Genomic DNA, 27488 nt, shown 5'->3' with positions numbered 1-27488 from the left:
AATTTGAAATTCAGGGGTTCAGGCCCTAGGGCAGGTCCAATATGGCCATATAGTGAAAATGTATTTAATCTGTAGAAAATCTTCTCTTCTGCCATATATATATATATATGAGAGAGAGAGAAAAAAACTAAATGCATGATTGTGATGAAACTCTTTAACTGAATTGTGAAATTCATGACTCCTGGACAGGTGATCAGGTCTTGGGATGGGGCCAATATGGCCACATAATAAAAATGTATAAAAAAAATATTTTTTCTTTACTTTTACAGTCATTGGAGATAAATTGAATGCATGGTAATGATGTCCTTGTTGTCCTTAAATTGTGAAATTCATGAGTAAGGGTTGGTTTGGTTTTTTTTCGGAAGGGGGGGGGGTATCAAAATGATTTATGTGTATCAAACTTGCATTTTTCTGTCTGTAAATGAATAGGAATTGTTTACATATTTTGAAAGATCATAAACATGTGTACAAAGGACTTATTGAGACTTAAATGCAAATATGAGACATGATACTCGGGTGACCATTAAGGCCTGTGGGCCTCTTGTTGTTGAAGAAGCAACTTTCGATGATTTCGAAAAGCCTAGTCTTTAATTTATCACGAGGAATTGCGAAGGAAAATCTCTGAGAAATTAATTCATGATAAGGGTTTACTGGGAAAATAGTACACATTTTGGGGTTAAGATAATGGGTCTATACATAACTGTTCTATGGGTGGTATCAGGTAAGAATAAATTGATGATTTTGTAATTGCTCGTAATGTATTAAACAGGAATTGGCATACCTGTTTAGGTAGGAAGGGAGGGTGGGATAGGAGTTGTCATAAGCTGTATCTGTTTAAGTTAGGACATGCATTTTGTGCATATCTTTATAACACTTATAGTAGGCATTCTTCCATTCCCTGGTCTCTTTTCTGCTTCAGATGAACCAAAATAATAAAAACTCGGTTCTAATCAGTGAGATTGAAGTTTAATATTGCTGAATTTCTCTGAAAACAAACTTCATCTCAATTCTTCCATGTAGTCTGTGCTACTTTTGTTATTTTTTTGTTGAATACCAATTTTTGGTTGTTGTTATTTTTTTCGTGACTGGTCATTCCACGAATTCAGATGATGAAGTACTGCAAGTTTTACTCGCATGGGATGAACAGTTTCCATGTAAAAGAAGGGGATTAGGTATAGCATTTATTTTAGAGAAAATGTTGCTATAAGCGGCAAATGATCAGATGGGAACACTTCACTTGGCGGCAAGTTTTGTCTCATTTCTTCTTCTGACAAGAAGTCCAACACTGCCAGAACTTCTAAGCTACGCCCACCTGATATCTCAGACCGAGGCTCAAAGAACACATAATCCAGGCATAAGCAGAATTCACCGTCCAAATTGGTTATTTTTGGTTCTGCTCCCTAAAGATAATATAAATTGTTATTTGAAACCTGTAAAGGGAAACCATATAGTTTTTGTAGGGTACTCCAAAATTGTTATCGAATTTTAAAAAACTCTTTGTAAATATAATATTTTGATTATTGCTAAAATATATATATATATATATATTTACCACAAACTGTTACTATGAAACTACCATTATTTTTGCATTATTCTTAAATCTTTACTTAAAAATTCAATGGAAAAATTATTATACATGTAATTGAAATCCAACAACCCCCCCCCCTCTCCCCCCCCCCCCCCCCCCCCCTCTCTCAGTGCAGTTTATGTATTAATGACTGATGAGATCTTTCTCGTAAACACATCAAAATTCTACTTCATTTGATGCGTTTAAAATCTTGGGTATGCTGAAATAAATGCTTACGACTAGAAAACGCTGTTACAGACGTTTATAAGTGTTCGTACAATCTGCATATACTTTATGTCCAATCGACATTTTTTCACTCCTGGAGACGTCAACAGCTGTAAGTGAAGTACCGCAATTCGAGACATAAGCTTCATACTCGGGGTTGTAGCAGTGAGGTTTCTTTATTTCATAACGTCGGTCGCGACACAGGTCCTCGGTTTTGATCCGAAAAACCCGCGACTCTCAGTTTTTCTTACCGTTACAGTCTTGTAAGCACTCCTTAAAATCGACTTGCTTTCTGGTAAATGTTGTAAAATCTTCTCCATTGTATTCCTCTAAATAAAATTGTACTTTTAAAATAGAAAATGTTACAATCAAGTAAAATATAATTGCTGTAAACTTACATAGTCATCGAAAAGACGACGTGCATAAACAAAAATCGTTTTCGTTGGTTCAAACTGGAAAAGTTTCTGAGGGTATTTATGAAACAATTTGCTAAAGTTGTGACTATATCGATACATAATAAACTCCATCATAATTAATTTGGGCATTGTGGTTTTGTATGTACACATAAGAAAAGTGTTCCACGCGTATAGTTGCTACTAGATGCCTCCTGTTGGGACACTCGTCCAATCTCACCGTGATATGATTTCCACTCTCTATGACTTTCATGTTCTCCTTCCCCAGACCCCCGCTGACGAGGAGCTCATACGCTGGGTCTGTTGGTACGCTGTTAAAGTCTCCACACAGAACAATTCCCGCATTTTCGGGGTGCTTTTGTCTGAATTCTCCCAGAGCCACCAAACTGCATACCGCCTACATGTGATAAGTTGGAAGGCAGAACAATATATTTTATACAAATAACTTTCAAAGATAATTATTGCAAAATAGATAGGAGGTAATTTCTGCCTTGTGTTCGCTTTAAAGGGACATAGACACGATTTGAGCTGAAAATTTTCTACTTTTATTGCTTACAATGCTCAACTAAAGTATTCCTAATGGTCAACCAAAATTTGAATATCAGTTGTTGAGCTACAAATGAGATACAGCACTCACAATTCTTTGTTATGTAAACAAGGCTCATTTACATATAGATCGCTCAATAGAAAATAGCATGTTTAAAAAACAAAATGAGATGTGACAAACATTAGAAACTATTTCATTGTGTTAAAAATTAACTTGTAAATTGAAAAAATCTTGTTCAAACGAATCTTTTACTAGTATATTTAACATATGTAAACAAAAATCAAAGTACTGAAAGTACTGAAAAGCGCTAAGCTGACTTCATGAATTCTGTATGTAATGTTAATGAGCAGGAACAACATTAAAAAAAAAAAAGGTTTATGCATTATTCTTTATTTTCGCATAACTAAGTAGTACATTTTCTGTATGAAAATAACAAATATGGATTGGAAGCAATGTCCTGAAACTTTTCAACACGTAAATATAAATTTTATGTGATGTTGTTAAAACAATGGTCACTATGATAATTTTGATCCCACACTAAACTAAAACCCTGTCCTTGGATCATGAAATTTACAATTTTGGTAAAGGACACCTGTTCTTATTAAATATCTATAATCAGAATTTAGTATCAATAGCATTACCACCGCTGCGGTGGTCCAGAAGTAAAGTGTTCGCTCTGTATGAGGGCGGTCGGGGTTCGAATCCCGGCCGCAACAGACCTAGTTCGTTAAACAGGTTGTGACAGTTCCATCACCAAACTCTCGGCATCAGGTGTGAATGTCACGGGTCCTCGGAGATGGCCTTTAAAACGGATGGCCCGTGTCACAGTAGGTGTGGCACGCTAAAGAACCCTCACTGCTCAATGACCGTAAGCGCCGAGCATAGGCCTAAATTTGAAGCCCTTCACCGGTCTTGGTGACGTCTCCATATGAATTAAAAATTATTGAGAAGAACGTTAAACAAGATACAATCAATCAATAGCATTTAAGGCTATGTTATTCAAATATTTGACAAATGAACACTTTATACCCTGTTTAGCTCCCACCCATCTTCCCAAGGCAAGGGTTTCTGATCCGCTCTGCTCCGGTCCCTGGATCATTAAATGTTCTACATTACTATGCATTTTTTCTCTCTTACAGATGTGATGTTATAGAGAAGATCATTTTTGGTAGAAAATGTAAAAACAGTTGTAATGGTAATTTTCGGTATAAAGTGTTCAATTGTTATTACGCAACTAACTTACTGTTGTGTTCCAGTTAAATAGTGTATGAAATATTTTTAGAATACAACTGATATGAAACAAATCAATAGTTTGATACATATATGTAAGTCACTTATAATAGAAAGGAACAAACAAACTGGACAAAAAAGAAAATTACACATAACCACATACACTAACAAATGTCACATGTCAAAAGACACCAATAATGCAGGATTATGAAACGCTTTACAGCCATTTCATTACCTTACCAGAAATCATTTAAATACACACATAAACATGCATCTGTATGACTTGTACTACAGAATCCAGTGCATAATTATCTGTAAATAGCAATCAAACCATGAAAGTGGACTTATTTTTTGTAATCAATAATGAAGTTATTTTCAATTCAAAATCAGGTTGGAGAGAATCTGAATCCAGATAAGTCCGATAAATACATGTATAACTGAAAACAAAATTTAGGAAGTTATTTAGAAAAGATGTTCATCATACATGTGCAATATTACTTCGAAACTGAATACTGCGTCATCAACAAGAGCTCATTTTTAACACGAAAGTTAGTGCAAGAGGATATACTAATTCAAATATGATGATGAATTAGATTAACATATAAGGATGGATTTACATTTAGCAATTGTAGTGATTGTTTGTTATACGTAAATCTATATAAAAAAAAAAACCAATAAAAACCCCCAAAAAACCAAACCAAGAGTTTGTACACAGGTATATTAAACGCTGTACTCATCAACTTGTATGTATTACACTTCTTGTGTAAAAGCTCATATTCATAATCGTGCACAAATTCTTTCTCGTTCACAATGGACGCGGATCAGTTAATTTTTTACTGTGTTGCACACATTTTTGCTGCGTCGGACAAAAATTTTACTGAGTCGGAACAGCAGCCAAATCACACGTGGAAAACCCTCCTGTTTCGTGTATAACTTAATGACGTGACTTCTAATTATAGATTGCACCATGTAAATGGATTTTCCTGGCCTCTAAGCGCCATGCGAAGGTAACAATGCAAAGGCACCCTAGCTAAAATGGTTTCATATACATTTCTTATTCAATTTTAGATTTTGAATCACTTTAATTATTACAGACGCAGATTCAAATGGGAATTTTAAATGAAGAATGACCTGCATCTGTGTCTCACTTTCCCCAAGAATGAGGACAAAAATATCACCCTTTTTATACATATTTTGTTCACTGTTCAACGAACTGTATTTCCGGGGGGGGGGGGGGGATGTAACTGCAGATATGAATGTTATCCCCGTGCTAGATCGGTTGCAAAATCACGACTACTTTAAACACGACTTGACTACAGCGATGCATAAATTCGCCTATAGGTGGCGATAAACCGGAAACATGATGACGAAAGCAAAACCCAACTGGCGGCAATAAGCGCCTAAGCTACGCTTAGCGCTTAAACATGGCACGAGCCTTGTTTACATAACAAAGAATTGTGAGCTCTGTATCTCCTATGTACCTCGGCAATTGACATTCAAATTTTTGCTGACCATTAGAAATACCGTAGTTAAGCATTCTAAACATTAAAAATGGAAAAATAAAATTTGATTTCTTTTAAAAGCTCAAATCGTATTCATGCCCCTTTAATCAACGTAAGGCACTACGAACTCTGTATGCGAGGAAACAATTTTATTTATTGATATAAAAACATTCTGTGGGCAGCACTTCATAAAACTAATAGACGCCAATCCATTCGGTACACTATTGTGTTAAAAATACAGAGTCAAGTGAAAAGTTAAGGTCAAATGTCAAGGCCGTATGTCGAAATCTTGTCTTTCTATAAGAAGGACTCGGTAGCGTTCGGAAGTGAGATGGGGTTGTGATAACGTTCGGAAGTGAGATGGGGTTGTGGTAGCGTTCGGAAGTGAGATGGGGTTGTGGTAGCGTTCGGAAGTGAGATGGAGTTGTGATAACGTTCGGAAGTGAGGTGGGGGGTGTGTTTAACTATCGCATCTCTTTTTGATTTCCTGTTTAAAGACAATTCTTTTAAAAACATGATTTAATATTCTTTATTTTAATGTAAAGACCATTTTCACCAGTCTAACCTGAATACAACGCACGTCTGAGATCTGAGCACTTTCCCAGACAAGGTGCGTGTTGGCAATGATTAAACAGCTTCCGGTGCTCGTGTGTCTCAGGAGGGTTACCAAGGCAACATCACATCGGTCAGTGTACCGTGAGTAAATACTTGGTGAATTTTCTCTTTCATTCACAAATACCTACAACATAAATGTGAAAATTTATAGATGAACTCATTATTTCCAAACATTAGTATTCACATTTGATGGTTTCGAGAATTATTTGATTATTTATGGATTACCTTTTCTGCAATATCTCCAAATTTATAAACAACTCTGTCTTGCAAGGTAAATTTACAAGATTTGAAAAACGTGGCACATCCTTCGTCATTTTTCTCAAAAGTTCTCTTTATGAATTCTCCTTCATATCCTAATCTACAAAGTAAAAATACAAAAGTTCTCTTAATGAATTCTCCCTCATATCCTAATCTACAAAGTAAAAATACAAAAGTTCTCTTAATGAATTCTCCTTCATATCCTAATCTACAAAGTAAAAATACAAAAGTTCTCTTAATGAATTCTCCTTCATATCCTAATCTACAAAGTAAAAATACAAAAGTTCTCTTTATGAATTCTCCTTCATATCCTAATCTACAAAGTAAAAATACAAAAGTTCTCTTTATGAATTCTCCTTCATATCCTAATCTACAAAGTAAAAATACAAAAGTTCTCTTTATGAATTCTCCTTCATATCCTAATCTACAAAGTAAAAATACAAAAGTTCTCTTAATGAATTCTCCTTCATATCCTAATCTACAAAGTAAAAATAACATTTGAAATCAATCTTGTCAATTTCATGTAATACATAAATTGATTGGAAATTATGTCGTTGAGGAAATAATCTTCGTTGTAACTAGAAATGGGTGTGTGGGGGTGTTGTGTTAAAATGATAGCTAAACAACATGTTGTACATACTAGAAGTTCTCCCATGACAACTCATCTTCAAAATGATGTTTAAAGTACGTTCTTACATTTACTGGCATATATCAAATTAAAAAATCAAATTGACACATTGACAAGTTACATTATACTGTAGATTTACCATAAAGAATATTTAAATCCATCTATCAAGAATATAAATGATTTATGATATGAAAGCCTTTATGAATATTAAATCTGATTTCTACTACGAGAAAAGAATGACGAAGCAGGGCAAATACGCAACTTTGAAGACGCAATGTAAAAAAAAATAATTATAAAATAGACACAGGATTTTAAAAAAAGAAATAGAAAAACACGCCACATGCAATATCGATTAAATGTTTCAAGGTATGCCTTGCACAAATGTGTTTGTAAAGTATCTCACAGATTTTTCTAATATTGAAATCTTGAGGTGGCAACGACAAAAATACCGAGATGTAACACTGGAATCGTGTGCAGAAAAAGTGGTGCTGTAATTTGAAGGACGAGTCTGAAGTTCTATGGTCTATCCATCCCCCCTCCCCCCAAGAGAGCAACACCAACTAACTTCCACCAGTCAACCACAGTACCCGCTTATCTCGATTTTAAAACCACCTACTCTGAATATCATGTAAGTTACCAACTTCTGCAATTCAGGTTCCAATGTATCTCTGAAATACACAGGACCCACTTCCTGTAGGCATATGACGTCACATTCCGAGTACCGCAGCTCCTCTACTAAGTTTTGATGACGGAATTTAATATCTAGATGGGCACTGTCTCTGTAGGGGTACGTCGACGGAGAGGTGTGGCAGTCTGCTAAAACATTGTAACTCATCAACGAGAACACGTGACCAGTTGTGACGTCATCGACTCCTGCTTTGAGGACTTGCTTCCGTTTCGCAAAGCTTGCTGGTGCGTTCTTTGTAATCATTTTATTGCTGCTGGAAAAAAAATGGCAAAAAGTTGGAAAATTAATATTTTGTGATACAAGTGTTGCCATGCAATGTACCCTTCGTAAAGTACGCCTACACATTGGGCGATTTCTCTAAAGTATATATATGCTATTTAATAACTTTTATCTCCCATAATTTCGTTAAAAATGAATACATAATACCATCGAAAAAGACATTTTTACGAAAAATACCCCTTTTATGTGAAAGTATACGTACATTAATTTTTCTCTCAGTGCCCTCGTCCGAAAATAAATATTTCCTTGACTATTTGATAATAAAGCAAAACAGAAAAAGTGAATAGGTTGGTTGCGTTCGTTACAAGATCGCTTTTAATAAGCAAACATCAAATCGACAAAGCTGAAATATCACTGATGAAAACATATGAATTCAAAACTGAAAATGGGCTGGGTGGGAGGGAAGGCAAAGGCACAGAAATACAAAAGCGACCTTTGTTGCTTGTAACGAACCTCGCACTGCCCGAACACTGACCTCGATCCTCATGTGACGTCATAGGTTTATGCAAAATTCTTAATAAATTAAACTTTGCGCATGATAGAAATATATCTTTCTGAGTAATATTATTCACTGGATATAATAAAAAATCTGGTAAACTATTAATACTGAAAAAGTTTATATATTCCATAGATAATCAATTATTTATGATTTTAAAAATGTTGTCCAGGGTAATAACTCCTGTGCTGGAATTTCCTCAAACGGATGTTTATTATACATTGGTTTCCCTAATATACATGATTAATCTATACATATTTATGAATTAGCAGTTTTTTTTAAAACTGTTGATATTTAAATTTTGTCATTTCAATAAGTTTTTCTCTATTTGTATGATTTTCTGATGTTGATATATACTTCTGTTTTTGTATGTCTGACATCTTTAAAAGGGTGGCAACATATACATTTTCTTTGGTTATTAATTGAATTAAACTATATTGAGTGGAAATTAATAAAGTTTTCCCACTTTTAACCATTAATATTGATAAGTCACATGAGGATGGAGCTACCTTAAGGAAAATAAAGAATCAGAATCGGAATATATACTAAGCGCAAAAGCGCTCGTGCATGAGCTCAAAAACCCGCGAAATGTATTTACGGAAAATAACGAAAAATGACGAAATATAAAACGTAAAGAAATTCATGTAATGAAAGTATCATAACAAGAGACACATTGTCCTTCACGGTCCACTGCGTACCACACAACGGAGAACATTTATTTAAAGACCCAAAAAAAACACCGTACGGTTGCTCCACGGATCACTGAATGTGGGCGGAGCTTATCCATGGTCAATGTTATTTACCTGGCCAAGAGATCGGTTGTTGTGTATATTTTTATGATATACACAGGAACTTTCTCAGGTTATTACAAATTATGCTTAGTGTCTTGATTTGTGCAACAACAAAAAAAATTTAAAATTTCTACCTACATGCATACCGCATTTCTATTTCCCGTAAACCTTCAAACTTGGTCATATTTATGTATTGCAAATGACAGGTTTAGCCCATTTCTAAACCTTTGCTTTTTAAAACTTCTAATTAAATTGTTATATATCGTATATAAATAATTTCCTAAATATAATATTACCCGGTGTTTCCGGGCACTTTCTGGTGTCCTGGGAGTTCGCGGTGTCGTGGGTGTAGTAGGTAAAATATCCATGTTTCGAGAGAATGAATAAATCCAAGTAGATCTGTGTACATGTACAACCAAATGAAGAATGATCAAGATACCCCTCAATATGGGCCGTCTGTAGGGTTTCTGTAGCTGTAGTGTTTGCGTAATGGTGGTATCCCAAACAGAAGCTGACACCAAGTCTATCCCCCTCCCCTCCTCTCTCTCTCTCTCTCTCTCTCTCTCTCTCTCTCTCTTTAGGGTTTCTGTGGACATAGTGTTTGTGTAACGATGGCATCCCAAACAAAAGCTGACACGAAGTCTACACCCCCTCCTCTCTCTCTCTCTCTTTAGGGTTTCTGTGGACGTAGTGTTTGTGTAACGATGGTATCTCAAACAGAAGCTGACACATAGCTAGTCAACCCTCCCCCCTTTCTCTCTCTACCTTACTCTCAATCATTGACTAAATGAGTAATTATTGTCATACGTATGCAACACTATTGCCATGCCATATTATTTCATCTATATTATTGCTACAGTTTTACACATCTCTCTCTCTCTCTCTATAAATATAAAACCGTGATAAATTATAAATAGCTCAATAACTCTCTCTCTCTCTCTTTATAAATATAAAACCGGGCTAAATTATAAATAGAAATATTTCAATAACTCTCTCTCTCTCTAAATATAAAGCCGTGATAAATTATAAATAGAAATATCTCAATAACTTATTTATGCTTTTTTACTATTGTTTGCTTTCTGATTGTGTAATTTATAATCCATGTGGTATCTCAAACATAAGCATTTTTTAAAACTACTGTAACAGTTTTACGCATAGGCAATATAACCATTATACATGTTGATGTGCTGCGCCAATAAAGAATAACTTGTGTTTGTTTGGTTTGTTTTTTATTATTATTGTTTGATTTCTGATTGTTTAATAATACATGTATAAAGATGGAAAGAGAAAATACGATGATAAATTGCATTGTATAGGGGACGTTAGAAATTAAAATATTCTAGGTGTCAATGCTATCAAAACTCAGGTATACTGGGGCTTTCCTCAAGATCTGAAGACTGCCGGTCATCATTAGTCATGATTGTTATCAAAACATTTTCCTTGGGTAGCTGTAGACCACGGTCTCTGCAAACGTCAATCAACCTAAGCTCTATTGTTAAAAGTTTGATTGACCGGCGGCTTATCATTGATCACGACACAGGTAAAATTTGGGGGCGTTAACTTAAAGTTGGGTCTTTAAACCATTTTAACAACCTTAAGATCACTAATTAAGAATCAAGAGGAACTAAATTTGTCAAGGATATAATTTCATACTGAAAAGGCAAGAAGATTGCGAATGAACAGATAATATCTCTAACATGGAAAAAAGTGTAAAACAATTTTATGGGTTCTTTAAACATAAACAGCCTCATGAAAACATTTCAACAAACTGTCGAGCTGTTTTTAGTCACGTGATTCGTTCGCTAAAATGACAGCGAAAATTCGGCTGCTTACAATTGTGTGCATCTGTTATCGAATTTTGGAGTGATATTTTCTTTTAAGCGATATTATTAAGTACAAGAAGCATCGTTTTATTGATTAATTATGATTTTAAAATTAAATTCGGCTCACAAGTATTTAAAATCGGCCCGAGAATGCCGCCTCCAACTAGAGGCGGCGAATTTCCAGTTTATGTAATGGCGCCGGTTCTGACGTTTTCCTGGCACGGTAAATATCAAAATCATAAAAAAGCCAGGAAAACGTAAGATATTTTGGACTAGCCCGAACAGTGTGACATGACCCTGAACGAAGGTTGTTTGGCCAAGGTCACCATCACTTATTAAAATAGTTCGTGTCCTTCCCATAAACAATACATTACAATGAACTGTTGGAGATGTGCACGGCTCGAGTTAAAGTGTGACGAACACCACTAGGATATGTAATGAGTATAGTACTTGAATTCCTTCCTCGTTAGTTTCCGTTTCTTTCCTCGTTAGTTTCTAACAGCTATATATGTCTATAAATGTCAGAAGATAGAGTTAGCATTGATATGTCAGTTTGTCTATTTCGAGTTGACTCAATAGATAAGCAAAGAACTGATAGTACTGCAGCGGATACAGAATATTGCAGCACGAATCATCACTCGTACCAAGAGAAGTGATCACATAACTCCAGTGCTGATTTCTTTACATTGGCTTCCTATTGACAGGCGCAGCCAATACAAAATTATCCTCTACGCATATAAGGTGATTCATAAGATCGCACCAAAATACTTGGAGGAGGTGATCACTGTTTACCGACCAAATCGTTCCCGGCATAATCATGTTATTCGCTCCGCGGAGCAAATCAGTTTGACATGCTTGGTTTATACGTGTTAAATATTGACATTTTATAATTATGCTATTCATTCCGTTTATAATTTAAGCAAAAATCATTCATTCACATTTACGGAATAAATGCTATAATTACATGTAAGTACATAGAATACATGCTGATTCGTTCCGCGGAGCGAATAACATGATTATGCCAAAACATTTAAGGATGTATGCTACACCAGAGAAATTTGATATGGATGAAAAGTGGAGGATATGTACAACAATATTTTGAAATTGAAAACTTTCAAATTTACTTTATTTTGTCCAAAAATGCAGTTTTAGTAAAGATCAATCTGAAAAAAAAAATTAAAACCCCTGCTGGACTTGAACCGGCGATCCACAGTTCAGCAGTCAACATGCTAACCTACTGAGTCACTCCGCTATATCCAATATTTTTTCAAATGAATAAACAATTATTGCTGATATTTATATTTTCATCCATGTTTTAAAAGGAAGCCAACCATTATGATGATGTAGAGTACCTCCTTAAAAACACATCGTTTTAGACTTGTATATTATTAGTATTATAGGTGGTTAAATCTTTATGGTTTCTTTACCATCATTTTAACATGACTTTTTCAGTGTATAATATATTTATTTCAACTATTGTATTTTATATCATTTGATTGTACGGCGTGGAACTTTTTTCATGCACATCATGTTTTAGATTTTAGTAATTTTACTTCACATTATTGATGTTTTGCTAGCATTGTTTTGATATTATCTGTCTTAATGCTATTATAATTTCCTTTTACTACTTTTATAATATGCTGTATCATTTTTATTGTGTGTAGCGCTTTAGAGTGGTTATTTATAGTCATATAGGGCGCTATATTAATAGATATTATTATTATTACTGAAAGACAGTGGCTTGGGTTGCGAAAAGCTTAACTCGGGTGAACTTAAAAAAGTACATAGTAATTGCCTGAATGAGGAATCATTAATGGTTATTCATTTTGTAACAATAATTCAATGACGGTAAAGCAGGATAAAAGAATTCATAGATAGTGTATTCAATAAAAAACAAAACAAAAAAAAACAAACATGCACATATAGTTTAAAAATATAGTTTCCAAAACTGAATTGATAAATCATGCCTTGTAAATGAGCAAATTTGTTTTCTCATGAGAATAGAGGAACATGAAATTCATATCCATGCACTCTTTTCCTTTTGAGCTTATAGGGAATATTTCAGAACTTTGAGAATGATCACCTTGTAAAATGGAGAATGGCTTTAGAGTCTATGGCCTTTCCATTTTGAAATATTCATATCATTTTAGCATGCTGTGGCACTCAAAACTTTTAAAAATGTTAAACGCAGAAGAAACATGCTATTTTTCTTATCAAAGGTCAATGTAATAAACTTTTTTGTTTCATGATCTAATTACCTGACAAGTAGGATTTTATTGTGTACCGGTATTTATGAAATGGCCAAACGAATATCATATTCATCTACTGTTTTTCAAAAGATATATCAAATGAGTCCTTTATCATGTGTTTAAAATATTCTTACATGGATTTTTAAATCTCCAGATTGTTCTCGCATTCTGTCGTGTTATTCCCAAATGAATTGTAATACATTCTTTAAGTTCTCAAACGATATCTCAAACATACCTCGTATGAAATAGTTCTGAAATTTTGATTAATGTCATACAATAAAGAAAATTTCGTATATTCTAATATTGCTAAAGTATTAGAATTCTTAATCATAAAATATTACACCTTGAAATTTCATTAATGGAATTTTCGAGTTTTCAGAAGATATCTTGACTCAGTCGGAGTGTGTTGGTGGTGTTTGTTCCTGTTTATATTTTATCAAATTATCTCATATACACATGTAATGTCAACTTCTAAATCATATGACATTTCAGTCATGTAATCTCAATCAAGATTTATCAAACTCTCCAAAATTCCCTTATGTTCAATAATTTCCTTCTACTTTAATCATTAAAATATTTCTCATGTTCATAGATTTGCAAATACACGTAGTTCTCATATGTTCAAATAGTTCTCAGATTGTTCAATAATTCTTAATATGTTCATAAAATATATTTTCTTTTCTAAAGTATAGTCTCAATCATTGAAACCTCAAAACTACTAAAAAGTAAATAATCTAAACGGCAATGGAATGTTTAAGTTCTCAAAATATTTTGACTCAGTCAAACCACATTGTATGTCAATGGTGTGTGTTCCTGACTTTCTGTAAAATTTCATCCTATTATCTCTCATGTATAATCTTAAATTCTAAATAATGACTTATTCTTATCTTTAGATAGTTTTTCATGTATTTAAAGTATGTTTATATGACGCGTTATTCAATAATTGTCTGAAGTCCCGGAATCCCCACTCACTAATTCTCAAACTAATAGAATGTTGGAGTTATCAAAAAGCTATCTAACGTAGACTCGATCAGAGCATAGGGTCCTGTGGAGATCCGCGTTAGAATAGGTCCTCAATATCCCTCTCTTGTCGTAAGAGGCGACTAAATGGGGCGGTCCTTCGGATGATACCTCAAACACCGAGGTCCCGTGTCACAGTAGGTGTGGCACGACAAAATCCCTCCCTGCTTAAAAGCTGTAAGCGCCGAGCATAGGCTTGACTTTTACAGCCTTTCACTAGCACTCCATGAGTGAAATAATCTCGAGTGGGATATTCAACAATATTCAACCAACAGAGTACAGGGAGGATGTGAAACTCAAAACGAATATGCAAAATTAGCTAGAAGCATCTCTGCTAAATCGTGTTTAAATATGTATGCATAAACTTCCAACTTTTTCTTAAGTAATTAACCACTTATTCAAAAAGACTAGGAGGGGGGTTGGGGGGTTGGGTTGGGTTGACAAAACAAAATGGCAAAATGGGTGGGATCGACAACGGGACGGACCATATTGGTACGCATCGACTAGGGATGGATCAACCGTGGGACGGATCGACCTGACACCCAATCGATTTGTGTCCGTGTTGTTGTTCGTTTAAACTCTAACAAGTTGACCTGTACCTGTTCAATAAGTTGTATTCAAAAGTTTGATAATGGAGATTTCCCAACTCACTGGATTTACTTTCGCATTTCAAGAAATAGTTAATATTGACAAAAGAAAACAAAGGACGACGTGAAACTATCGTTTTAAATATGTTTAAAACCTCAACTCTGACCCATTATGTAATTATAGAAAATAAGAAAGAATTACTGGAACGAGAATGAAAACGAAAATACTAACCTTAAAGATTAGATTCCAATGAATTTATCCCGAAGTTGCCATATCGGTTAGCAGCTGTTGGCACACACGAGAATATTGTGGTGAAGGGGTTTAAAATCTCGATCGGTATGTACTGAACAGTTGAATGGTCGTTCAGTTGGACGGTACGCGTCCTGTATTAAAGCTGACATGAATTCTTAAATAATACAGTAGAAGCCTCGCGATGTTCGTCATATTTCTCAGTAATTTATCCGTCCAATTAGATCAATATTCTATTGTTGTTGGGGGACGAGTCTTGCTACATGTACGCTTCATTTTACATCAGTGTTTCCGATTTATCTGTGCTGGTAGGAAACATATCTAACTTGTCCTATAATTCTGTGTGGGATGTTGACTGGTTTTTTTTTAATCTATACTCTAAGCATTCACACCCACCCACCCACACACACACACACACACACACACACACACACACACACACACACATACTTGTGTATATTACAAAGAGAGGTATAGATTTCTAGACAAACATACCGAGTTCCACAGTTTTGACTAATATTTACTGAAAGTAAAATAGCACTTCATGTTCACCTTGAACCCCACTGTGCATCAAACATTCGTTTTCAACAGATATACTTATACTTGTCTTCAAATACATATGCATATTTCAAATACTGTCCGAGGTATTCCTTATATGGTCATACCCAAATATGGAAAATACCTCAGTTTGTATGCAATAATTTAAACGAAGGATACAGCTATTTTAATGCCTCGTTCACACGAATGCGCATTAAATTAATTCAAATTAAATAGCATTCACACGGCGGTAATATTTATTGCGAAGTAAACTAATGCGCATTAAATTCGATTGCATCTCTACATCAAAGGGTGCGCACAATAAATAAAATAATATATACTATGTTATTGAAAATTATTTTATAGATATTTTAATCAATAATGTGTAGATACAGAATTCATTGTTCAAAACACTTTATATCTTTTAACAATGTACATGTAACTGATCTACATACAAGGAGTTTTGTGTTTGTGTTTCGTTTTTATAGGTTCCCAAGAAATCACTTGTTATTTCATCTGACGACCAGCATTCACTTTAGACGATATATTTCTTCTTCATAAGCCCAGTTAAAACATCGGAACGTTTCTTTCCTCATTCCGCTGACTACAGTTATGACGTAATTTTTAATTACTAATTAATACGTATTATACACTGTAAGTCTACTTTGACGTCATTTGATATAAAGAAATTCAACAATGATCAAGCGGCATATTTGTTAAAATGTAAAAGAGAAAATCATATCACTATTTCGAAACATTTTTGTCGTATTAAAAGCAATTCTTTCCATATTGTATTACTCAGTATGCCTATGCAGAGCACATATTTACGTCTGACATTATAGGATTAAACATTCTTTTGGAAGAATTTATCGATGTGTAAACTCCGGACATTTTACTCACAAACTGAATAAAAGTGCGAAGCACTTTTATGTTAAGTTTGTGAGTAAAATGTCTGGAGTTTACACATCGATAAATTCTTCCAAAAGAATGTTTGATTCTTATAATTCCAATTCATTGACTTTATTAACAATTTCAAAAATTTGAATAGTTACCCGCACTATGTTGTTTGTTTTCAGGCGTGTATGAATACATCGCGTTTTCGGATTTATTGATGTGTAAACTCTTGTTCAGCTTTATTTTTGTCCAATCAAAACAATTGTAATAAATAAGATTGGAATTATTATCTAATAACATGCTGTTTGTACGTGTATTTTAGTGATTACTATCATTTTGATTAGTTTTTCGCACAAAACTAACATTGATATATATAGCTGACCACGGGTATGATGTATGTGACCCAAATTTGCCATTACGCATGCGTCTACATTTAATTCGAATTAGCTTCGCTCAGCGTTCACACGGAGCTAATGCGAAGTAAATTTAATTCGCATTAAATCGCGACGTCAATTTTAATTCGAAGTGAACTAATGCGCATTAAAATCTCCATGTGAACGCTGTTCAGATTTAATTCGCATTAACCTACGTTTAATGCGAATATATATATATATATATATATATATAATTCAATAAAAAAATCAGGAAAATATACAGTTCCAAAATATATTTAAATCACTAGCGCTTTCTGGATTTTAACATCCATCCTCAGGTGAATACAAATTTGTATTCACCTGAGGATGGATGTTAAAATCCAGAAAGCGCTAGTGATTTAAATATATTTTGGAACTGTATATTTTCCTGATTTTTTTATTGAATTATTTTGACTGTGTGATATCAACTCTTTCTATTTGGATTATATATATATATATATATATATATATATATATATATACATATACAAAGCACTAAAATGACCAACGACACGAACAACCACGACACGAACAACCATATTGATTGTCAAATTTTCGGGACGACCCGTCCCTTCTTCAGGACAAACGAAAAGAATTAAATAATGTGGCCAATATCAACAGAGAATAATAATACAAACTACATATAAATACATCTAGCACTACAACTACACTAATCTACCAACGTATTTACAAAGCAGAGTATATGTTTTGGGAGTTTTTTTGGCTTGCCAATCAGTGATAAAAGCGGAGCGAATTAGGACATGTCCTGTTCGTCCGAAGAGCTGATCCGGGGTTAAGGTTAGGGATCAGCTCTTCGAGTTTTAGGCGCACAAAATGTGAAATTTTCATTGATTGTTCAAATGCCTTTTCTGTTGTTACACCAGATTCTTGGGAAACAGGAAACCGAAATATCATACTATATTTTACTTTGATTTGCTAAACATTAATGCAATGAATTATGCCTGGGTATGTGTAAGATAAAAGTCGTTCTATGAACATAATGGGTCTCTACACAACTTTTGTACTGTGCATGGGCTTCTGATGTTTCTTGATTTTAAAAAAATCGTATGCACAAGAAAGTGATACAGGTAGAAGGATGGACATAACGAATTTTGAATACCCTCAACATTTTGTTTGCGGGGATTATAACTACTAGCATTTTTCTTCCATCTTTTTTTTAAAACCTAAAATGCATTATAAATCTGTGCTTTCTATCAACTGATACCTTAATATCTAATATTTGTTGTGTAACTAGATGAATCCCATTATGCACTAAAAGTTCTTACCCATGTATATACATGAACCTCACTATGCACTACAAGAGTTTACCCTGTGTATACCCAAGAACCTCACAATGTACTGAGTGTCTCCCGTGTATACACATGAACCTCACAATGCACTACAAGTGTCTCCCCTGTGTATACACATGAACCTCACAATGTACTATGAGTGTCTCCCCTGTGTATACACATTGACCTCACAATGCACTATAAGATTTTACCCTGTGTATACACATGAACCTCACAATGTACTATGAGTGTCTCCCCTGTGTATACACATTGACCTCACAATGCACTACAAGATTTTACCGTGTATACACAATAACCTCACAATGTACTATGAGTGTCTCCCCTGTGTATATATATGAACCTCACTATGCACTATGATTGTCTCCCCTGTGTATATATATATGAACCTCACTATGCACTAGGAGTGTCTCCCCTGTGTATACACATGAACCTCACTATGCACTAGGAGTGTCTCCCCTGTGTATACACATGAACCTCACTATGCACTAGGAGTGTCTCCCCTGTGTATACACATGAACCTCACTATGCACTAGGAGTGTCTCCCCTGTGTATACACATGAACCTCACTATGCACTAGCAGTGTCTCCCCTGTGTATACACATGAACCTCACTATGCACTAGGAGTGTCTCCCCTGTGTATACACATGAACCTCACTATGCACTAGGAGTGTCTCCCCTGTGTATATATATGAACCTCACTATGCACTAGGAGTGTCTCCCCTGTGTATACACATGAACCTCACTATGCACTAGCAGTGTCTCCCCTGTGTATATATATGAACCTCACTATGCACTAGGAGTGTCTCCCCTGTGTATACACATGAACCTCACTATGCACTAGGAGTGTCTCCCCTGTGTATATATATGAACCTCACTATGCACTAGAAGTGTCTCCCCTGTGTATACACATGAACCTCACTATGCACTGTAAGTGTTTACTCTGTGTATACAAAAATCTCAATATGCATATTCAATGTTTCTAAATGTCCCTTCATTATGCAAGCATTACAACACACTTTCATTGTATGCTTCACGTATTAGACATTTCTCCATTTCCTATGTGTACCAATATAAACTTATGGAAAATTAATGCTTTCTTTTTTATTATTCATTCTCAGTGTAATAGTTTAGCTTGGTTTCTTTTACCATAGCTTGTAGATGTATTTAAGTGACAATATCTGCTACTCAGACTAGTATGTACTATCAAATTAACTCATTTCTCAAATGTTATATATGTACACTTTCTATGCATATAAATGTACACATAGGACACATTGTGTACAGCGCTACAGCATACATCAAAAGGACCCAGTGTTCAAAGATTCAATTCATTTTTACATTCCATGTAACATAACCTTCTTAAAAAATATGCATTAAAACAACTGATATAAGAATAAACTTTATTTTATTGTTTCTCAGTCCATGGCCATTTCAAAGTATTTTATCTGAGGTAAGCCGAAAAGCTTCACATTTCTAAAACATCAATGAACTAGAAACATGAATGTCCCACCCAATGTACATTTGTATTGTAAAATGAAAAAAGAAATATCCTGCTTCTTTGGTCTGAGCTTATAGTAATATATGATGAAAGAAGGAATAACTTAATTGTTTAAAGTTCATCCTTTAAGTAAATGCAAAATGACGAATTGCAAGGTTAAGGTCAGACTTATATTAAATTGAATAATTCTCATGAGTATGTACCAGTGTATGAGTTTTAATAGAAATATCCGGAATACTTTTTTTGAAAATGAGCTAATTACTAATTAAGGAATAGTGAGGTAAAGGTCATACGGAAGGTCAAGGTAAAGAAAATTTTGATGCAGTTGGATAGCTCTTACTAATATATAATTTGAAGAAAAAAATCTTGATTACTTTCTTTAAAACTAAGCTAAACACAAAATGAGTAACATTGAACTCAAGACCAACGATTTTTGACACAGTTGAATAGCTCTTACCAATATGTATTAGTGTATGAGTTTTCCTAGAAATATCTTAAAGTTTCTTTGATACTGAACTAAATGCAAATCCAAGAAAAGTAAGGTTAAGACCAAAGGAAAGTTAACATGCAATTGAATAACACTAACCAATATGTATCAGCATATGGAATTCAATAAAAGTATATTCTACAATTTCTTTAAAACTTAACTAAAGATAAAGTGTGACAAATGGACAGATGGATGAAAGATGGACAAACACATATTCATGGCAGATCTCTTCCAAGAGACCAGCTTGCAAGAAAGTTTTTCACGGGTTGCATCAAGTTGGCATTACCAATTAGTTCCGCGGGAATGAATATAATGAAGTTACAAAGGAAGTTTCCCCAATTTTGATCAAACTTGTACCAAAACACAATAGGCAAAATTTAAAAATTCAGTTTAAAAAACATTACAGAATAAGGACAGGAAGGGGGAAAATAGTTATGGTACAAGTGAAATGAAAATAAAGTAATATATCCAATACATCATTTCTCTAAGTTACATCTTTTAAATCATCTGAGTTACATCTCTTACATCCAGTTGCATCTCTTTGAAGATATTTTTTGCATCCTTTGTAAAGAAATCTACACCTGTTTTGTCATTTTCTTCACTTGTCTTCTTTCAGATGTAATGAGATTTTTTACAGCAAACTTTATTTGTTTCCAAGTGAACTTGGCTAAACATGTCTCTTGCCTAATAGCATTTAAGCAATCCAATTGGCCAGGTGTTTTTCCTAAAGAAATAGGCTTCTTAAAATTTCTCAATAGGGCAGCTTTCTCATCTTGTGTCCACTGATGTCGTGTATTTGGCACTGTACAAAAGAAAGAAATACTCTGTTACAATTGACTAATATTGAAAATATTTGCACACATTAAGGTAAGCTTTTACTCTCTGTGCATGTGGTAATTGTTTAAAAATATTTACAAACCTCTTTTATGTTTCCCTTTCACGTATTGGTCATCACTTCCTGGTTTCTTTGAGGAGCCTTAAAAAAAGAGCAAAAGTTTGTTTAATCTTTTCGTCAATAAATATATGTACACGTGTTTGTTCCTCCACCCTAGCTTTCTTGAGCAGAGGGTCAGTTAAGTTTATTTCTCAACAGGGATCAAAATTAACTGGGTTCACTACCTGCACATTTTAGCTAGTGGATTATTTTCCAAGTAGAAAAATTAAGATTTTACTATCATTTTTCAATTGATTGCTGTTTTACAGGAATTTAAGAAAACAAGCATGCCTCTATATCAAAATATATGAAAATAAAGTGCAATAATAATAAAAGGAAAGCCCTGGGTGATATGTTGCCCAATGCCATAGGCAGAGGGCAACATAACATTCAAGGGATTTCCAGTCATCAAGGGGTATAATATATAACATTTTTAAAGAACAAAACCAAAGAGGTTAATTCATTAAGACACTTATCATACATTATTTGACACACGAATGTAAGGGCTATTCCAGAAATAAATACATGGGGGGGGGGGGGGGGGGGGGGGGGGGGGGGGGGTCGGGAGGCACCTTTTGTATATACCAAGCACCCATAAAAAAAAAATAAAAAATTACCCCATGACCCATCAAATTAATAAACTCATTTTACAATGACCCATCTAATAAAAAAAAAAACTAACCAGACCCACCACAAAAATATTTTTAAAAATGAAAACGGTACAAATCTTGCGAGGTTTTCGGGACAAACATTCTAGTCAATGACGCGGTAATGCCTGTGCGACATTGTATCACAGTAGTTCTGAAGGAACGATGTCACATCAACAATCAAAGACATCTACGGCGGGAATGTTGGAAAGATTGGGAGTCCAAACGATGCTATTATCATGAAATGGGTATGGATATATTTTTCCACGAATCGTTCGTCTTCTAATGGAGCCCGCGCCCGGAGGCCTCTATATCACCATCACACCGACTGATAAATATAATGCATCGGTACCCTCGTATAAATCAACTAAGGTTTGCCTATTTTTATTAGAAAACGGAATACCTATTGGTTTCAAAATATTCCCAAAATCGATGCACTGTAAACTGTAATAATCTACAGAACAGAGTTCGCCGCCATCACGTCCAAAGGGACTCTACTAAACGCGCCTCTAATTTGAAGAGTGCCGTAATGGAAAGTTATGCGCTGCAAAGAGCGACAACTCGAATAGTTCTATGTTACTTCCGATTTCGAAAGCACGTTTTCAATTTTCCCTCCGACGTTTTGTAACCAACACGACAAGAGCGACACTAAAAATATTCTGAAAACTCAACACCCACGTGGCACAAAATAAAATAATAGAAACTACCCACTACCCATAATAAAAAAAAATTTAACAGTCCAACCACGGACCAATTAAAATATGAAAAAATACGACCACCCACACAAAAAAATATCATTTGCCGCCCGACCCCCCCATTTGATCATTTCTGGAACAGCCCTAATGCAAAATTTGACCAAAGTGGAAAAGTTAGTTTTACAAATCATGATAATAATGATAATGTATGTTAACGCGGCTGTTGTTGATATTCAGAATTCAAACCGGCCGAAACTTTTATGGAAATTTTTGTACACACGGCCAGAAATGTTTTTTGCTTCTTTAAAATCTAAATCATTTACACATCGACTTCTCTCCTTTTAAATAAATGTTTCTGAAGATCATACCTTATGGAAATAATGCTTCTTTTTGCATAGATTTCCCCATCTGAATTATGCTATCCTCAATAAAATAGCTTAAGAATATCTTGCAGTTTTTCCCTTTGAGTATAAACGTAGAGTTTCTTCACAGAATTTTTTGTAAAATGGCCAAACTTGACTTAATTAATTCCGTAGTGTTTGCTAAAAACTTTCTCCTTTGTTAGATTATCCAAATCCTCTGAATAAAAATGCACAAATCGAAGAGTTTGAATTTAGCCGTTTACATTCATGTAGCAACCACAGTTTTGAATTTCGAACCTATTCTAATTGATATTCAGAATTCATGCACATGAGGGATGATATAGTTGTTTTGGAGGGCATTATAACTGTTTCCTGAGTGATATAACTGTTTCATAGAGACATTATAATCGTTTCCAGTGTGAAAAGGCAGTTTTCTGGGTATATCGTGAAAAATATCAAATTTGTGACATATCGCGAAAACTAATACAAAAATGTTATATATTGTTACTGCTAGACCTATCATTTTGACCGTGAATTTTCACTCAGATGGCTTCGACAATCTTAATGAAACTTCACAGAAATAAAAACCACCAATCTGCTTTGATTGTTAAGAAAATGAAATGTGGTTCATAAAAATCTACTGTTTTCATACCTGTTTTTGTATTTTTCCCATGTTCCCTTTCTTTCTTAGTCATGCCATGTGCATTCTCATTGTCCTCTTCACTGTCAGATTCATTCTCTGCAGCTTCTAACAATATAAATAAGCCCATGGATTTTAATGTAAAAACATAAAAAAATTCCAGTCTAAACTTCAAAGATACAGATAATGCTTGAAAATGGTCTCTAAAAGCATATTCAACAAAATACTACCAATAAATAAACCTACACAATTTCACTGCAGTGTATAGTGAAGTGACTTTTTGCATGTTTTCCAGAAGTAAAGATGTTTGGGGTATTTTTTCCCCTTCAAGTTAAAGTCATGTATGCAGAAATACAAGATTTGTAAAGAGTGCATCATTTTTTGCCCCAACCAAAGGCCCAGAAAGAGGGAAAATGGCATGAAATGAACCATTTTGCTACCTGTTTCCTATCGATTCTGGTCCAGTACTATCAGATGATAATTATGTTCATACAAAATGTCAGACAGAAAAGGATTCCAAGAGATCAATGTAGTGACTCAGGTGACCTTAATGTTAGCAAGAGGCCATTGGACCTTAACTGTCACCCAACTTTGCTTGGAACTCTAGGCTCTCGATTCATGTCACCAAAACTAGTTTGGTGACGACCTTATGATCATTATTATATTCATGCAGCTCATTCATACAAAAGTTGAAGGGTAAAGAACATAAGAGTACACAGTGTAATAAACTTTAAATAGGCCCATGGGCCACATCGCTCACCTTAGTCACCTTGGCCCATATCTGAAGACTTTCCATATATATTTGCATGTAAAACCTTAGTCCCTATTGTAGCCCCAACCTACCCCTGGAGGCCATGAATTCTACAAACTTGAATCTGCACTATGTCAGAAAGCTTTCATGTAAATGTCAACTTCTTTTGGCCAAATTGTTCTTGAGAAGAAGATTTTCCCTATATATTTGTATGCAAAACTTTCATCCCCTATTGTAACCCCAACCTACCCCTGGGAGCCATACTTTGAACAAACTTGAATCTGCACTATGTCAGGAAGTTTTCATGTAAATCTCAACTCTTCTAGTTCATTGGTTCTTGAGAAGAATATTTTTAAAGATTTTCCCTATATTTGTATGTAAAACTTTGATCCCACCTTGTGATCCCATCCTACCCCCGGGGACCATGATTTGAACAAACTTGAATCTGCACTATGTCAGAAACCTTTCATGTAAATATCAGCTTTTCTGGCTCAGTGGTTCTTTAGAAGGGGATTTTTAAAGGTTTTCCCTATATATTTGTATGCAAAACTTTGATTTCCCCTTGTGGCCCCATCCTACCCCCGGGAGGCCATGATTTAAACAAATTTGAATGTACACTATGTCAAAAAGCTTTCATGTAAATCTCGGCTTTTCTGGCCCAGTGGTTCTTGAGAAGAAGAATCTTACAGATTTTTCCTATATATTTCTATGTAAAACTTTGATCCTCTATTGTGGCCCCGTCCAACTCCCAGGGGCATGATTTTAACAAACTTGAATCTGCACTATGTCAGGAAACTTTCATGTAAATTTCAGTTTTTCTGGCCCAGTGGTTCTTGAGAAGATTTTTAAATGACCCACCCTATTTTTGCATTTTGTGATTATCTCCCCGTTGAAAGGGACATGGCCCTTCATTTGAAGAAACTTGAAAGCCCTTCACCCAAGGATGCTTTTGGCCAAGTTCAGTTGAAATTGGCCCAGTGGTTCTGGAGAAGAAGTCGGAAATGTAAAAAGTTTACAGACAGACAGACGACGGACAACAGGCGATCAGAAAAGCTTACTTGTGAGCTAAAACAATGACCAATTCAGCCCAACACAGGGCCTGAATCCAAGGGGACAAACTTTATGAAATTTTTTGAAGACAGAATATGTGTGCATAGCAGTTCTTTTTCATTACAATATATTTTTGGCTGAAAGCCAAAGTTTACAAATGGTTTTAAAGTACTGCATGTAACTTTTATTTAATTTTTCTTCTTTTTTTTCACCTTTTGGAGGATTCAGCTTCCTCTTTTTTCCTCTGTGACAATTGTCTTCATCACTTTCCTCTCCACTACTGCTCATATCCTCTTCACCTTCTTCATTGCCAAGTTTAATGTCTTCAATAAAAAAAATGATATGAAAATAATTGACAATGAAGATTACCATGGATCAAGAGATGTATACAGAATAATCCCCACCTCAGGCAGAGTTATTTATAATATAAATCAAGACCTGTCACATTGTTTAAACTACATCTATATATATAACTATGCACTCAGTGTGTCTCCTACAGTCTTGATAACAAAGATGTTAAAGATAGCATACTCTTCAACTATGCATATATTACACCTTATCATAAGGAATTTCACATTTATGTTGAGGCACACTTGCTAGTTGTAAATATGCACTTTGTGTCAAATAGTGAAGACGATTTTGAAATAAGAAATTCTGTCTCTGCAACCCACAAGTTCCTAAGGAGAGGACTTCAAAAGGAGCAGTTCAGCCCTCTACCCATATGAGGTTTAAATCATTTTTGATTGAAAATGACCTGTTAGTTTCATGGAAGAGGTTGAAAATTCACAACTGGGTAATCTTAAAACTTCCAAATATATGACTATATAACTTTCCATATTTTGATGTGACCAATATTGACCACAATGGTCTATAATTTGAAAACCTAGCTCTGACATTACCAATTAGGCCTATATACACAAATAATTAAAGCAATTTTGTTTTTGAATAACAAAAAATACCTTCACAGGCAATTTGGTCCAATGATTTTCCACTGTATTTTAAAATTTCTCCGTTGTCAAAAGCAGTCAGAATTGTTCCCATTCTTGCAATCTGTAATGTATCGCTTGGGAGCCTGTAAAATGATGTGTGCACCCTAATGTCATGTCCAAGGAAACCTGCCATGATTTCAATGTCACTTTTCTCTAAATTTAAAATATGTGATACTGTAGCAACGTGTTTCCTCAGCTTTGTACTAGTCAAATTCTGAGTGTTTTTAACCCCACTTTCTTCAGCAAACTTTCGAAGACAATCTGAGCTTCGGATTGGGTTAAGGGAACTGAAGCCTGACCTGGCAAAGACATAAGGATTGCTTTTACTTACTCCAGCCTGTTCCCTGGTTTCATTTAGCAAAACTATGCTCCTCTCTAGTGCTGGTGTTATTAAGATTGGGACCATGCGTCCTCTTTTTCCACGAATTTCAACTCTTGAAAAGGTTTTACAGAGGATTCTTTCAAGTGGTTTTAAGGAATCTTCAATTTCTTTTAGTGAGTCACTCTTTGACCTTTTTTCACAGAAAGATGCAAGTGTCATTCTCTCTGACTCTCCACCTCTGCGTCTGTTAAACATCACAAGTCTGGCCAATGTCACTTGATTCAGCTCATCCCATACAGATTTCTTCACTGATTTTTGTAGCTGAATAACAAGCTCTTCAGTTTTTTCCTTCAGAAGAGTTTGCATTTTTTGGATGTCTTCTGCGAGAGGTAATCCATGACCTTTGTTCAATTTGTTTGATGCCAACGTCTGAAATGCACTGCTTGAGACTGAATCAGTCCATTCGTTTTCACACAGAGTGAAAAATCCCTCTGCGTCTTTGGTTGAATTTCCATTTCCTTGAATCAGGGCTATAGAATTTTTTATTTTTGCACATTTTTTAAGAGAATGTCCCAACTTCAGTGCTAAGGATGGATTATTGTATGAATTTGAGTTTTCTTGAAAGCCACATAGAGTTTTTGTACATTTTACCACAGCAGGGTACTTCTTTGGATGGATTGCATCATCTAGAGAATTAATATCTTTGTCAGTTTCTCTAAGTAAAATCAGTAATCTTCCAAGTTCTCTCATCTTTTGACTTACATATGTATAGAGGTGAGTCAAGTGTCCAT

General features: G+C 34.8%; 2 protein-coding genes across 4 annotated transcripts; both read right to left on the bottom strand.

The window, feature by feature from the left end:
• Positions 1-949: 949 nt before the first annotated feature.
• On the bottom strand, positions 950-15568 carry LOC125674233 (uncharacterized). Of its 3 annotated transcripts, XM_056160508.1 has the most exons (8): positions 15151-15568; positions 8155-8202; positions 7627-7923; positions 6325-6457; positions 6050-6223; positions 2426-2602; positions 2044-2121; positions 950-1400 (listed from the first exon to the last, which is right to left on the bottom strand). In XM_056160508.1, the coding sequence occupies exons 3-8, from the start codon at positions 7914-7916 to the stop codon at positions 1182-1184; spliced, it is 1071 nt and encodes a 356-aa protein (XP_056016483.1). In that variant the 5' UTR covers positions 7917-7923; positions 8155-8202; positions 15151-15568; the 3' UTR covers positions 950-1181. The 3 variants fall into 3 exon arrangements, with proteins under 3 accessions (XP_056016483.1, XP_056016481.1, XP_056016482.1); XM_056160506.1 differs by lacking the exon at positions 8155-8202 and having other exon boundaries at positions 7627-7926; positions 15151-15508; XM_056160507.1 differs by lacking the exon at positions 8155-8202 and having other exon boundaries at positions 15151-15508.
• A 5301-nt stretch (positions 15569-20869) lies between these two features.
• On the bottom strand, positions 20870-27447 carry LOC130053370 (uncharacterized). The gene is made up of 5 exons (XM_056160505.1): positions 26346-27447; positions 25599-25709; positions 23598-23693; positions 21227-21283; positions 20870-21109 (listed from the first exon to the last, which is right to left on the bottom strand). The coding sequence occupies exons 1-5, from the start codon at positions 27445-27447 to the stop codon at positions 20883-20885; spliced, it is 1593 nt and encodes a 530-aa protein (XP_056016480.1). The 3' UTR covers positions 20870-20882.
• Between the last annotated feature and the right edge of the window lie 41 nt (positions 27448-27488).

The sequence above is a fragment of the Ostrea edulis genome, chromosome 3, assembly GCF_947568905.1.
Source record: "Ostrea edulis chromosome 3, xbOstEdul1.1, whole genome shotgun sequence".
In the NCBI taxonomy this organism is placed as follows: Eukaryota; Metazoa; Mollusca; class Bivalvia; order Ostreida; family Ostreidae; genus Ostrea; species Ostrea edulis.
The sequence above is the reverse complement of the archived record's forward strand: the minus strand, read 5'-3'. Positions and strand labels throughout refer to the sequence as shown.